The 16,335-nt window shown below is 30.7% G+C and overlaps 1 protein-coding gene across 1 annotated transcript; it reads left to right on the forward strand.

Moving 5' to 3' along the window:
• Window positions 1–383: 383 nt before the first annotated feature.
• LOC136086353 (uncharacterized) lies at window positions 384–10,161 on the forward strand. The gene is made up of 4 exons (XM_065808646.1): window positions 384–415; window positions 1,986–2,235; window positions 5,871–6,820; window positions 10,086–10,161. The coding sequence occupies exons 1-4, from the start codon at window positions 384–386 to the stop codon at window positions 10,159–10,161; spliced, it is 1,308 nt and encodes a 435-aa protein (XP_065664718.1).
• Window positions 10,162–16,335: the final 6,174 nt, after the last annotated feature.

Here is a 16,335-nt window from a genome sequence, read left to right on the forward strand (position 1 = left end):
TTAGAATAAAATATTACTCACAAGGGCTTTGTAATAATAACAAAATTTTCTAAATACAATTTCTGACTTATTTTTATGATTTTTATTCCAAAGATACATACTGTACCATTTTGCAAACTTTTTGGACAATGCCGAAAACTTCAAATTGAATTTATATTTCGGACGGCCATAAAAGATTTCAATTCTTGGATTTTTCTTATCAGAAAGGTGTGTATATTGTTCCCACCAAAGGGTTTTTCCGGTGTCTTTCGGAGTAATTATTCTCATTTTCGGACAAGTGTGAGTAGAGATTGTCTAAAACTTTGATATTTATACCTAGTATCGAGGTATTCAAAAAACGATTACTTTACATAGATCATGATTTTTGTTGTGATTACTACTTGATGGTTGGAACAGTTGTTAAAAACATATCCAGGCAACTTTTACGAGAGTATCCTATTTTGATCACAGCTTTAAAGGTTACAAACTACATTTCAAAAATTTATTTTTCAAAGCAAAAGCGCCATTTTGATTTGCCACTGGAATAGTTATACAACAAAGACTGTACAACATTTTAAAACAATTTTCGGCTTCGTTCTCCCTCCATTCAATTATACCTCCTTGGTTTTATCCATACTGAATCTTTACCGCGTTTTTTTTACTTCTAGTTTCCTAACTGGCCATTTATCAGACTTAGATCAAGTGACTGGCAGGCTTAACATTTTCAAACATTTGTTTCACTTCTTCCCAGTTTACTGATGAGTTGATTCTATGAGCGAAATACAACGTTTTCTTTACACCAGTTTGTCCTGTGGATCCATAATCATGAATAATTTCTTTTGAAAATAGCGAAGCGCTAATTATACCATTTATTATCATTTCAGAAGATTTATTGACATTTCAGAAGATTTATTAGCATTTCAGAAAATTTTTGAACAATTTCCAGGCTTGAGTGTTAGCATCAGCTAAATTAAAGTCCGAAACCGCAAATTTGACATCCGCTCTGAATTGGTAATTGCTAAGAAAATTCATAATAGTCTGAGGTTGTCTTTTTATCAGCATTTCCTTTGAGGCTTTTGTTTTTTTTCTAGATTTCTCAGTGAGCTGGGAAATTTAGATTTTATTGGGTTACTAACGCACGTTAATAACTCAATGAAATGCCACTTTCAAATCAGTGCAGTTATGCAAAGCAACAATTTTTCAATAAGACCTATATTTAGTCCTTTAATTATTGCGATGAATTTCAACGTGTTTATATGTGTTGTGTCATCGTGTGTTTTCTTCAAATAAATTCGTGTCTTCGATTAAATTGCCACCAATTTGACAGTCATTTACATGTTTTTATTTTTTTAAATATGACGAAGCTACACGCAACCAACCGCAAACTGAAAGGTTCCTCGACATTTTGCCGCTTAATAAGAAGATGTAACGCTTTGTTTGTGAACTTAACCAAAATCGGTATATCTTTTTATTTTCAATTTTAACTTGTGACCTTAGAACTCTGACTCGTTCGGACATATTTTGAAACTTCATTTAACCATCTTGGATACAAATACGGCATTACTTAATAACGTCGTATTTGTCTGCATCCGCTCCTATTTATATATATTAGTAACTAATATATCGTCGATGTACAAGAGAAATGCTATAAGTCCAAAGACATCATTTTGAGATAATGAGCAAATAATTTTTTGTGTAATAGTTGAAATAAAAAATCTTAATAAGTCATTAATAATTGACTTATTCACTTTGTGTGGTATATCAAACAATAGAAAATTTAAAATACTAAATAGCGGTATAAATAACTCCATACTGCTAAAAATGAACTTAGTGCATTTCTCTTGTATACCGACAATATTATATAATATTGGTTTTAAGAAATCGCTTTTAAAGTCGATTTTACACGATAAATAAAAAATAAACCTATTGTAATTATTATTATTTTTTTTTACTTTAAAAATATGTTGGAATACTTTATTATTTTTTATTTCGTTGATTATTTTAAGGTGTAGCAATAGCCACAGCGGCTATACCCTAGATCTGCGCCTGACATGTATTAGAAAAACGACGCGAAATGCTTTAATTAAATGCTGTGGAGAAGAAATATCTGAACAAAATGTGAGTGGCGTTATAGAATCCAACTATTATGCTAATATATTTGACGAAACAACTGATGCATCACATCAGTCACAAATGACAAAAATATTATGCGATTTGATGCCTGATGGATCGGTTCAAGAAGATTTCGTTGAATTGGTTGATTTTTATGATTGAAATTATCAAGCTAAAAGTAATTCATCTATTTACAATGAACTTATTCTCGACGACAGAATTATTAGTTAATCAGTTATAAATATGTTTGAAAGAAAGTTACAGCTTCCTCGAGAAAAGTGTGTAGGTGTGGGAACCAGTGGCGAAACTATGGACCCACAGGGCCAGCAACTGCAAGCAAAAAGGGGCCATTTTCAAGCCTGAAAACTATTTCTATTTGATTCTATTAAAAGGTATGCACTGAAAAACTGTGATCTTTTTTGGTTTGTTTATTATTGAAATTTAATTTTATATATTCTAAAGTTTAATTTTTGGATGATCCCTATCTTTTTTTATTCTATTTAAATTTCAAAGTTTAAAAAAAAAGTTTTAGCCAATCATTGCTTTTAATTTTCACATTTAGTTAAACTTTCAATTGTGATAAAAAATTCGTTGCAACACAACGAAAAACAAAATTGCTAATGATAGAAATGATGAAATTATTATTAGGCCTAATATTTTTTTAAACTTAGATTAAAAATTTAGATTTAAAAATTAAAAGTTGTGATAATAATGGCTAGCAAGCCTCTAAGTGGAGCAGCTAAACGACGGAAGAAATAAAATTTAGAAAAAGAATATAAAAAGCTGAATATAAAATTGACTCATTTTTGTTACCAGCACAGACTATAGAGGAAGAAACACAATCTGTTGCAAATGTACTTAATTTGGAAAGTGATCAGAACGATAGAAATAATAAAAGCTATCGCAAAAATTGGAGTAAAGGTATACAGGACTGGCAGGGGTTTTCTAAAAAAATTAATAAACATGCTACTTTGAAATGTCATAGTTCATCTTGTATAATATATGAACAATAGAAACATCACAAGACTTTGAATGAATCAAATAAGAAATTCAGAATGTTTCAAAAAGTCATTACAGGAAAAATATCCTGACGATTTCTTACCAGAGTTTCCGCTTCAGTTGCTGTCTTTCCGAATGTCAATGAACAGTGAAATAAAAAGAATTACAACAGTTAATCAACTGGCAAAGTTACTAATTGTGCATTACACCTCTATTTCATTTTCATATTTTGACGTGGTAACTGCTTTGATTATATTTTTGACATTGCCAGTCACAGTGGCTACAACAGAAATGTCATTTTCAAAACTTAAGTTCATAAAAAATTATCATCGTAATTCGATGGGTCAAGAACTTAATTCAATCAAGAACGTAATTCGATTGGTCAAGAACTTGTTGAGCATTGAAGCCTCGCGGGCAAAAGTTATGGATGTTGATTAGATCATTGACTGATTTACAGATATAAAGAGTCGTCGTAAGGACTTGTCTTAGAATACTCATCTGTACTCTGTATAATAGTATATGTATAAATATATATAAATGTATCTAATATGTATCATGCTCAATTTTTATGCAAAAACTTGCGTGAAATAAAAAAAAATTGGTAAAATAGAGCGGTCGATCGCACACGACTACCCCCACACGTACGGACATGCATTTCTCAAAAGTGGGTTTATAATTAAAAACATAAAATTATTGTCTACCAAATTGTCATGAATTAAATGGGGGATAGGAGGGCCCCTTTCCAAAGACTTTCGGGGGGGGGGGGGCAGAATTTGAAGTTACGCCACTGCGAGAAACAGTTTTTATGTTTTATCTTATAATTCAGGATGCTCACAAAAAAGTCCATCAAGGCGTTGAAAGCATTTCTTAATGAATTACGAAAATTATTTTAAATCACAGAAGGCAGAAAAGCGGTTAAAACGGTGTTACAAAATGCAGAATTTGTAAATTCTTTCAAGGACAAACACTTACAAAAACAGTTGAAACAAATTTCAAATACAATCAACTAGGAGCTTAATATATACGGGACTTGATTATGATGGTCCATTATTTATAAAGAAAGACAAAGCCAATATATTAAAGGTATGTGTGTTATTATTAACTTGCGCAACAACTAGAGTTATTCATTTAGAGTTAACAAATGATCTTCAGACTTATTCATTTCTAGGAGCTTTGTAAAAAAACAAAGCTCAGGACTTCGTTTTTTCAATCGAGAAAAAGAAGTCCTGAGCTTTTGATAAGCGATAATGCAAAAACCTTTAAAACAAAACCTGTTCGAAAATTTATGTTAAATAGAGGCATCCAACCACAGCTCATCCTTTCCGCTTCACCGTGGTGTGGGTTTTATGAACGGTCAGTACCTTACACAAGGAAATAGTTACATATGATGAGTTGTCTTCAGTTTTATGTGAAATAGAGTATGCGATAAATCAACGACCGTTAGTTTACGTTAATAATGTTGAATTGTGCGAGTCTTTGACTTTATTTCTTTTAATTTTTGGTGCTGACATTTCTTGTAGAGAGAGAGTATAATATCTGAAAATGCAACAATTTGTTTATATATACAAAACTGCTCCAATCGAACAAAATACATTCAAAAATTATTTAAAAGTTTTGGAAAAGATAACAAAATCTGTACCGGAAAAAAAGCTCTGCCTTAAACAACCGTCGTTTAGTCATAGTTGACGTTGTGTTGGTTAAAACAAAACGTGGATTATGGAGAAAGAAAATTAAGAAGTTAATTACTAATCGAGATGGAATAGTGCAAGGAGCAGAGTTAACGGTTAGTTAAAAAGATATACAAAAACTGTCATATTAATTCCATTAGAAGTTAGCGGTGAAACACAAAGTATTACTGTGTTAACACAAAATAAGTTTGAAAATACTGAACAATTTTAAAGTTCTCGTTCCAGGCGAAGAGCAGCAATTGTCGGCCAGGTAACAAGAAGGATCTTTTATCTAATTTATTAAAACGACATTCTTATCATATTTTATTGTCTTAAATATTATTGTCTTATAACATTTTATTGTTGCTTTTGTTGACTACGATGATGTAATCAACGGGAGAATTGTGTAAAATCTGACACGGATGAGTTTTCCCGCTTAGACGCTCTTCTGTGCTGCATGGCATATTTTTGAACTACATATATATTTTTTGTTGAGTTATAAAGAGTTCGACCTGTTTAGACGTTTATTATCTAGTTGTTGTTATGAACAGTTATTAGTTTCGTCTAATCCCTTTCTTAAAAACTCAAAGATATAAGTTTTTAAAAATTACTCGAAAACTCACTGTTTAGGACAATTTGAAGAATTTTCTGCCTTAAGAACAAGTTTGACGCAATTTTCATTACACATTGGCTGCATTTAAATTTTCTTGCGAGATCTTTCTACCACTGACATGGATTTGCCTTTATAAAGATAATGATAGATGTTCCTCATATTTATCTCTATATCCTTTCTTTTTCTCCAGTCCCAGCTTCTTATTCGATAGATTGAGTGCGTTTATATTGCCGCAAAATAAATTTAACTGAGGATTGAGAAACACCGGTCAATTTTGAAAGGTCAACTTGTGATAATAAAAGATTTTAAAGAAAAAAAATTCAACTTTTTTTGATTTAATGCTTGCTTATTTGTTAAGCTTTTATAATAATGATTACCAATGCTTATCATTACTACAATAACAAAAACTTTGCCAAAACAAAAACTTTACCAAAAATTTAAAAAAAAAAGAACTACAAAAATGAAATCAAATACAAAAAATATAAAATTCTTTTGAAAAGTTAAAAAAGCTATCCAAAAAAAATTACTACTCTTCGTTACTTAATAAAACATTTGGAAATGCAAGGAAAACATGGAATGTAATTAAAGAAATAACAGGAGTGGGAATTGTGAAAAGTGATAATCTTCCAAAAAGATTGCAAAGAGATGATAATAGAGGAGATGCTTTTGTTAATAAAGAAATTGCTGAAACATTTAATAGCTTTTTTATAAATATAGGAAAAAAGCTTGCCGGTGCAATTCCTGAGGGAAAAAAATCATTTAAATTTTTTTTGAAAAAATCTGATTCCTTCATGGAGGAGTCGGAGCTTTTAATTGATAAACTTCGACTAGCAATTAGTATGCTGAAAACAAATAAAAGTGCGGGTCTGGATGAAGTTAACCCTGATGTTGTAAAAGCGGTCTCAGATATTATAGAGAAACCTCTTTTTAAAATTTTTAATCTTTCCCTAAAAAACGGCATTTTTCCTGACCAACTAAAATTAGCAAAAATAGTTCCGATATACAAAGGCGGTGATGACTCAATAAAATCTAACTACAGACCAATTTCCATACTTTCTTGTTTTTCCAAAATACTAGAGCGTATTATGCACAACAGACTGTACTATTATCTTGAAAAAAACAACATTCTTTATCATAAACAGTTTGGATTTCGCAACAACCATTCCATGGAACATGCAGTAATTGATCTTGCCAACCATATTTTAAATGGTTTTGATAACGACAGTTACACACTCGGAATTTTTCTAGATCTATCAAAAGCATTTGATACTGTCAACCACAAGATTCTAATTTATAAACTACACAATTATGGAGTAGTTCACTCCAATTTAAAGTGGCTGCAATGTTATTTACTAAATCGTAAACAAGGAGTACCATATGACTTAACATGTTCCCCATTTGAATCAATAAATTGTGGAGTTCCCCAAGGATCAATACTTGGACCCCTGCTGTTTTTAATTTATATTAATGATATTTATTTGTCTTCAAAAATACTTAATTATATTATTTTTGCTGATGACACAAATGTTTTCTTTTCTGACTCAAATTTAAAAAATATTTTTTATATTGTAAACACAGAATTAATATATCTTAATGAGTGGTTTGAAGCAAATAAACTTTCATTAAATATTGAAAAAACGAAATATATTTTGTTTGCTAAGTCATCTAAATCCGAGAACCTTCCACTCAAATTACCTGAACTAACAATTAACAATATTAAAATAAAAAGAGTTTTTTCAATGAAAATACTAGGAATAATTTTCGATGAAAATTTAAATTGGAAAAGCCAAATAAAACTAGTCGAGAACAAAGTTTCAAAGACCCTGGGGATTATGTACAAGACAAAACATCTTTTAAATAATTTATGTTTAAAAAATTTATACTTTTCATTTATACATAGTCATATTAACTATTGTAATATTGCCTGGGCAAACAATCATATATCTTTCCTAAAAATTATTTATACAAAACAAAAGCAAGCAAGTAGATTAGTTTTGGGCGCATGTATATACGAAAGTGCCGAGCCGTTACTCAAGGAAATAAATGCTCTAAATGTATACAAACTAAATATATACCATAACTTGTTATTTATGTTTAAACTTTAAAATGAAATGATTCCAAAATTTTTTTTTAAAAGTTTCACTCGAATTAATCATAAATATGAAACAAGACATTCAATGAGTAATTACTACATCCCACTAACATCACTCAAAAAATCTGACTTCTCGACTATATGCCGGGGACCACGCTTGTGGAATTCGGTTCTTGACGAAAATATGAAAAAAATAAAATCTATTGCGACATTTAAAAGAACTATAAAAAAACACTAAATTTAAACATTACGTACATTCTCTCATTTTTTTGAAAAAAAAATCGAAATAGTTTTGTATTTTTAGTTTTTTATGTACTTTATTTAATTTTAATATTGTATTGAATATGTATATGCATGTGAAGCGAATTAAATTTTTTTTTTGTTTTTTTTTTTTGTTTATTGTCTTTAATATGCATACGAATATGTACAGATTTGTAATTTTTTATTTGTTATTTTATATTTTAACTTTATCTTAAATTTCTTCTTTTTTTAACTTTAAGTTCTTTTTTTAACTTTAAGTTCGTCTTTAACCTTCTAAAATTTCTAACTAATTTTTTTTTTTTTAACTTATTAATGTACTCTTTTATGTAATATTGGAAAATGTAAAATTTAATTGTATTTTTTTTGTATTTCACAAAGGGGCTTGATGATAAGTCATTTTAACTTCTACTTGCCCCAGTCAGCTTGTAATTATATATATTTGTTTAAATTTATAGATAACATTGTAAAATGTGTAAAATGACGAAATAAATAGAAAAAATAAATAAATAAATAAATAAATAAATAAAACAAAAACGCATTAGCTCCCGCGTGCCAAAACAGTAAAAAAAAAAAAGTTGTTTCCGAGTAATTAACATTTAAGGGGTTGAAATTCAAAAATTGAATTTCATTGTGTTTCACCGATAAGATAACTAATGCATAAAAAAAATGCTGTTTTTTTATATATTTCTTAAACAAGTTTTATATGTTAAGTTTTATATGTTATGTCTCTTTAACTCCTCGCTACCTCTCTGCATTCATTAACAGCTTTTAAAATTGCTGATTTTTGAATTTAAATAAAAAATTTGCATTAAACTAAAATTGATTAAATATTTTTAGTGAAATCTACTAAATTTTTTGCATTTAATCATTAGTGCCATATAAAAGTGTATATTTGTATTTACTTATTACTAGTATTGGAGCAGTTAGCATTCTAGTAAAGTCTGTGACTCAACTTATTATTATTGTAAATTGGTTAATAAGCTTGTTAACATTTATTTTCGCTTCTTAATTCTCCCACAATATATTGATTATGCTAAATCTTTCCCTGAACAAGTTAGTTTGGCTAAAAAGGTGGATTGTTTCTGGTTTTCAAAAAAGTTTTTAATTTAAAAAGTCTTTAACTTTTTAGATTTTCCGGTTTTTGTTATATAAACTGGCTTTTTCACAGACATCTGCGCTTTCTGTCGACTTTTTTTGTAATATACGTTTTATCTGCAAACAAATTTAGGATAAAATACACAACTTAAAAAAGTTTTCTTTTTTAAGTAATCATCTAAGAAAGATAATTTTTTTTTTTAATTAAATTTTAAAATTTTTTATATTAATGTCTCGATTTTAAATATTAATAAAAAAAAATGTAGGAAAAAGTTTATTTTTAGATAGAAACAAGCATTGATGAAACTAAAACAAACAATCATGATTTCAAGATGTAAATATTAAAATAAAGAGCACACTAATAAAAACTAAAAATAAACAAGGTGATACTAATTACCCACAAGAAGGTTCAAATAGTACCGCTAGTGAGGCTAATAAGTACCAAAGGGTATGAAGAAAAAAAAAGCTCAGCACTAATAACAAGTAATAAATAAAACAATAACTGTTTCATTCTACACTTGTAAAATATATTTATTGACATAATTCACATATATAACTATCATGTAACCCATTTTGAGACTCAGATGATGAGCATGCAACATGTACCCATGCTCCACCAATTTAACACTGGATCATATCCTCCTCAATGTCCTCATCACACATGAAGCAGTACCAACGCTGCCCTTTGTTATCTTTAGAGGTTGGGGTAATTAGTACCACAGGTACGATTTACCTGACTATGACTAAACATAGTTTTCTACTTCAGTGTTTTAATGGGCAAAGCGAATCGGAAAAAAACGTATTTATTAATGAAGAAGAATAGATGGGTTAACACCATAAAAAAATATAAATAAGTTACGTATATCCACGCCAGCAATGTACGACTAGTAGGACAGTGTAATTATTACATCAAATAGCGCAAAAAAAGGGAAACAGACTTACCTCCTTTCCTTAACGTTCCATTCCGACGTTTTTTGGTCAGTATACATATTTCATCTGCTGGCTTGATTTTATCGTGTTTCCGCTAATTTCAACGAATCAGAAAAAGAACAATGACACTGGTACGAATTGCACAGTGGTACTAATTACCCCCTTTCCCCTAAATACTAAGGGATAATAATGATGTTTAAAGCATACAGATCTTTATATCTTTATGCTTTTGACATATCGGGTTGGTGAGGATTCTAAAATATATCAGAAACAAAACATTTATATTTAGCTCAAACTTATATTTATATTAGTAATTACTTTATCACCCTAACCCTAGGAAATGGTTGACAGAAGGCTTGAAAAGTTGTAGGTTGTATGAGTCAGGAAAACATGAAGATGACTGGGAGTTTTAAAGGGTTGAAGTGCGTAGAAAAACTAGACAAACCAAAGTTTTTAGAGCACGCAAGGACAGATTCAGTAAACAAATGAAACTTTGCTGAATGACGATCCAATGGAGAATGAGTTTTATCCGATGGAACAAGAGATGATAGCTTCTTTGAGCAGCGACCATGATAGTAGTATTTCTTGTCTAGAAGAGAAAAGGCATCGTTATAAGAATCATTATATATCATTATAAGATCCAAATCATTTTAAGAACCAAAGCATTATTATAAAAGCCAAAGCATAAAAATGGTTAAAAATAAATAATTTGATAATCTCAAAAACTCTCCCATATACACTAAAAAAAGCAAGTTTAAGGAGAAGACTAGCGAACCAAACTTTGTCAAAAGTTTTAGATATGTCAAGAGCAATAGCCCTAGCCTTGCCACTTCCATATAATGCATGAGAAAATCTTTCATCTAGAGCAGTTATCAAGCGAGAGGATCAGAACCGTATTGATTGTCTGCCAGTATTTGATGTGAGAGATTTGTTGATCAAACTCTCAAAGACCTTGCTAGTAACAGAAAGATGAGTGATTGGACAATAATTGGAGGAGTCAGAAATTCTACGGATTTTTTGAAAATTAGAACAAAGAATGCCATTATCCAGCAGGCAGGAAACAAGACTCAATCAAGCACTTATTAAATAGTTTAGAGAGAAGTAAATAGAGTTCTGAAGAAAAACTTTTAAGGTTAAGACAGGAATGTTGTCTTGACTACAAGCCTTAAAAGAATATAATTGAAATATGACTTTAGAAACAGAAGCTGGAGTAATTGGAATGTCTAACAATGGGTTAACCTGTTTAATTAGAATGGAAGGAAGAGAGTGGCTATAAGAACCAAGACTCGAATTAGAAGAAAAGTTATTTTTGAATAGTTCTGCTTTATCCTTGCGAGAGGTTCAAAGATAAAGTAAATAGAGGTACTAAGCAAGAGGTACCCATAAATGAGAGATAGAATGTTAGACCTGCCCTTGTTAATAAAGCTGTTGAAGATTTTCCAAAAGTCTCTAGACACTTTTGGAAACTGAGATAAAATATGAGATTTAGTGAATTAAGAATAATGGAGCTTAGAGTCAGACAGCATCTTTTTTACATCGATTTCTTGCAATAATAAATTTTTGTTCTTAAAAGAACTGATCTTTTGAAAAAGGTGAAAAAAAAATGATTACGATTAGATATTGCAGCTACACAAGAAAGTGAAAACCGTTGAGTAGAATGAGGCTTGACTTGAAACCGACGAGAAAAAATAAAAGCTTTTATTCCTGCCTAAATCCTGGTGGTTACGTCGGAGGCGCATTTATCAGCTGCGAGAGAAAAGACATCAGCCCAAGGACCGTCACTAAGAAAATCACTAAAATCCCAGTCAACTTTAAAGTAGTAGTAAGTAGTGCGATGATAGGAGTCTGAAAAAGAAGTACAAGATAAAAGATTTAAAGAGATCATTGCATGGTCAGAGCCACCTAAGAGAGGAAAAAGAGAAACTGAACACGACCTTGGATCAGAGACAAGACATAAATCAAGGAGCGAAGGTAAATTATTATGGTTGTCAGGAAAACGGCTCACAAAGTTAAATATCTAAGTAAGAGATTTAAATGTAGAAATTATAGGCTTTAGTACCAGCAGAGTCAGTGACGTTAGAGCCAAGCCATTCAGTGTGATGAGGAATAAAGTCACTAACAACAACAATATTGGCAGAGAGGTTAAGAAAGAGAGCGCATGATCAATTTGATCAGAAATTACATCTAAGAGAGTGCAGTCTTGGAAAGAAGGAAAAAAATAAAGAACGAATTTTTGGCGTTAACACATAGGTAGCACATTAAAGAATGGTTAAAGGTTTCGAACCTGATTTCACGACAAATAGATGAATTGATGCATATGTATACCCCCAAGCTAAGCATGTTGCTATTGAAGTCTTTGCGAATCAAAGGATAGTACCCACCAACACTAAGATCAGAGGAAGGAATAGCAAAACTTAAATTAGTATCACTAAAAGCAAGCAAGTTTGGCAAGTTTGGCAAGAGTAAGAGTTTTGTAAGATTCAACTGTTGGAAGGCTGCTTCGCAAACCACAAATATTTGTAAAAGATATATACACTTAGGTGGTGGGAATGGTTTTTTTTATGTTTAATATTATGAGTTATTTATGGTATGATTTAAGTTTAAAGAGAACACGTTTCATTCATAAATAGAGCGCGGCCTCCTAAGCAATGAGCTATGTAGTTGTCTTAGTCTTGTTAATTAATAATAAGTCGTAACATAGGGCTTATTATGTAGCCTCAACAATGCGCACTAAAAGCATGAACAGGAACACCATCCATGCACAGCATGCCACTGTTAATACTCTGATATTTTGTAGCTGTTTATGGAATCAGCCTCTCTGAGAGCTACCACAAAATTCGGAAAACCTTACTACCACCCGGGCTCAGAACCATTAAACTTAGTTTCAGAGTTGAACCATCATAAAAAATTACAGGAAGAATTGCATAGCCACTACGAAGAATGCAAAGGCAAAAGCCTATGAGTAGATTCAAGAAGATCAAGCATTCATCATTCTAAGCAGGAAACAATGTAACAATGGTTTACATCTACTCCAGCCTAATAGATAACGAAGAGTTTCGAGGCTGAAGTCTTTGCCTGGCAGACCTTCTACAAGACAGCAGCTGGATGCAAGAGCCCCAAGGCAAGGGAGTTTTAAGTTGAAATTTGTTCCTCCTAGCCTTTGCCTAAAAAAGCACACCCTTCAAAAACAGCAGAGCATAGGGAAGGTATTAATGGGTTACATAATACCAGTAGCAGGGTTATCGTGATGATCCTGACCTAACCTGGAGTAGTTAAAAAAAGCTACTTTCAACAAACAATACCTTATAACATTAGGCATGGTATTTTGGAAATGCATTAGGAAAAACACCACATCAAGCAAAATGCTAAAGGTTAAACAGTCGTAGGTTTAATAGTCGGAATAATTCGTTAGTTAATGAGCTCACTCTGCATCAAAACAGATTTCAACATTTAAACAGGAAATTTAAATAGAACACAAATATACATATATAAAGTAACTTACGGGTGAGTAAACACCGCATTAGAGGTTCAGACAGAACACAAACATACATATAAACATAAACAGACAGAATACAAACATATATAAATTAACTTACTGGCGAATGAACACCATACTAAATGTTCAAACAAAACACAAACACACATAAAGAAAAGATTTAGTTGAAAAGTTATGACCTAGTAAAGTTGATATCCCACTTTACTTGGTCGCCATTTTTGAACGACAAGAAACTTTCTTTATATAAATTAATTTTTTCAATAAATTTTGATCTAGTTTAACTTGAAAAAAACAACTTTTTTTCTTTTCCTTTCACATATGGGACAGTGGGACCCGAATTTTCTGGGTAATATTGTTTCCAGACCCTGATGATTGTTTTTTTTTATTGTTAAACGTTCTTATTTGACACCAGTATTATTATTAGAAAATTTAACGTTTGTAGCATTTCTGGAAGTTACCTATCTTGAACACCAAAAATTCATGACCTGTCCGTTTAACCCCCTTTTTTTTTAAAAAGACGTCGACAGAATATTTTCGAAATTTAGATTATTATAGCAGGATATTTCTTGGTTTAGAAAATGCAAACCGTTTCTGGTGGATAAATTTTTTTTCAAATAAATTATTTCCGCTACGGTGTGGTAACTAAGGTACCTCCAACTATATAAAACACACACAAAAAATAAATTTATTTATATATATACATATACATATACAAGGCAGTTTAAAGCTGGGAGAAAAAAAAATGTTGCAATTTTTTGAAAGAAAAAAAAAAGATATTTTAAAGTAAAGATCATCTTAATATACCAGTGAGATGATGTATGGCGGATAAGATCTCAAAAAAAGCCTACACTAAACTTATTGACTAGAGTACTGAACAAATCTGAATCCAAACTTTGCATATAATATTTAAAAATGTTAATAGCCCAGTGTAATAAATAGCTTGCCCAACATGGGTTCCTCGTGGATTCTTGTGTATCTCACACGCAGTGGTGGATTTTAGGAGAGGGGGAGGCATTGGGTAATAGCCCCCCTTGGGATTTTTTTCAGAAATATTCTTTTGAATATTGACTATTTTACAGAATTGGACTATTATGCCTGTTATACGTAGTTATACGTATATGAACTTGATTATTACACTAAAGTACAAAAGATTAAAAAAGAAAGTTACTTTTAAATGAAAACATACGAATCTTTTTTTTTTTTTTTTCAGACCTTTTTAGCCCCCTTCTTAGCGAGTGATAAACCCGCCCCTGCCCACACGGAACCCACATCGAACTCATTTGAATCAGTGTTTTTTAAAAGGGCGAATTTCCTTAAGAAGTTTTGAGCAAATTCGCCTTTTTAAAAAAAACTGATTCATTTAGTAAAGCTTTTTTTTTTTCCATAGGAAAAAAACTCCCTTGAAAGTATCTTACTTCCTTTTTCATGAAAGAAGTGACTAAAATACCATTTACCATTTTTTGTTTTAATAAACAAAGTGGTCGATAATGTTTTGGATACCAGATTTGCTGTGATAAACATCAATTCTGATCTCTAAAACATTATTAATGAAACTGTAAAGTTAGACTTAAAGCTTGGTTTTAGTAAAACAATTCTTGCCCATTCTATTTATTGCCGTCATAGCTCAGTTGGTAAGAGCGCTGCTAAGTTTCTAAATTATCATTAGTCGTATCAGTAGGATTTCAGATTCAAATCCCGGCTACGATTACTTAGCGTACGAGTAGTACCTTGGTACGAAGGGAGCTCGTCTCGTTTACTTAAAAAAATTTTTTTTTTTTGCAGTACTAAAAAACAAGCCAGTAACAAATTTGTTTATTTTATAAAATCACGTTTCCTTGTAAATTGTTTTAACAAGCACGCGCTTTTTATTTATTTATTGTTATTCAATCATCAAAATATTAAAAAATAAAAAAAATAAGTAAATAAAAATAAAAAACACAATAAATCTGTTTATAGTTTGATGAAGAGGCGCTACACCAAGCCCCTCTATGCTGACGAAAAAATACACAGAAGCTACTGACAAAGCAGCAATTGTGTCTTTAAAAGTTATTTTGTTATGCTCTCTTTGAAAGTATTGATTGATGGAGCGTTCATTGCTACTTGAGAAAGTGCTTTCCATGTGAGGTAAAGGTCTGCTCTTTTACGGTGTTCTTCAAGTGTTTTTAGACCGAGCTGTTGGAAGCGATTTTCATAAATGATATTGTAGGAAACTCAAGCAAACTCAAGGTGGGGGCGAATTTAAATAAGATACATTGTATATATTGTTAAAGATTTATTTTTGAAGCCTTAAAACTGCTTTCATTTTTATATTATTTACATAAAATATTGTCATTTATAAGCTTATTTTTATGCGAAAAAATATTTGGACAATTTTTTGAGACGAAAGCTGCTTAAAAATACTTATTAAATGATAAAACCACTCCCAAAATTTTAAATTTAATAAAATCATGCCATACCTTATGAATCATGCCGAAGCCAATTGTATTTGGTAATATGTACTTTTGTATAATATACTATTGATCCTATTCATTTTTTAAACACTTGAAAATCTAAGATTTTTATTTTTTTAAACATTTTTAACTTCTTTTTTTTTAATGTTTTTATAAATTTGGTAAATTTTGTTATCTTCAATCTTTTTTTATTGTCTATACAATTACTTTGAAAATATTCAAAAAAAAGGCATAATCAATTGTTCGATTAGCATTCGTTACCGTTTTATTGGGTTTTTTAAAAAACATTGGTTAAATTCTAAGATTCCAAGATTTGGCAATCTTAAAATTAAAAGTGGCGTAAAGTTTTCCTGAAAAAAAAAGGCAGAAATTTGCTCTTTTCCTAACTAAGAGGATCTTTCCGTAGAATAAAAAAATATTTATATTCTATATACTATATTGGAGTTTGATCATCAAACTTTGATGATCTAACACTAAGCTATAGGTATTTTTGAAAATTTAATAATGACTGTTATTTGAATAACCTATAACACTTCATTTGTCCCTCTAAAATAAACAATTTTATGTAGTGAGAACCAGGCTATATAAAAACCATTAGGTGGGAACCAGGAATTACGGAGAGTAAACTCATGCCTATTAAC

The sequence above is a fragment of the Hydra vulgaris genome, chromosome 10 (assembly GCF_038396675.1).
Source record: "Hydra vulgaris chromosome 10, alternate assembly HydraT2T_AEP".
Taxonomy (NCBI): Eukaryota; Metazoa; Cnidaria; class Hydrozoa; order Anthoathecata; family Hydridae; genus Hydra; species Hydra vulgaris.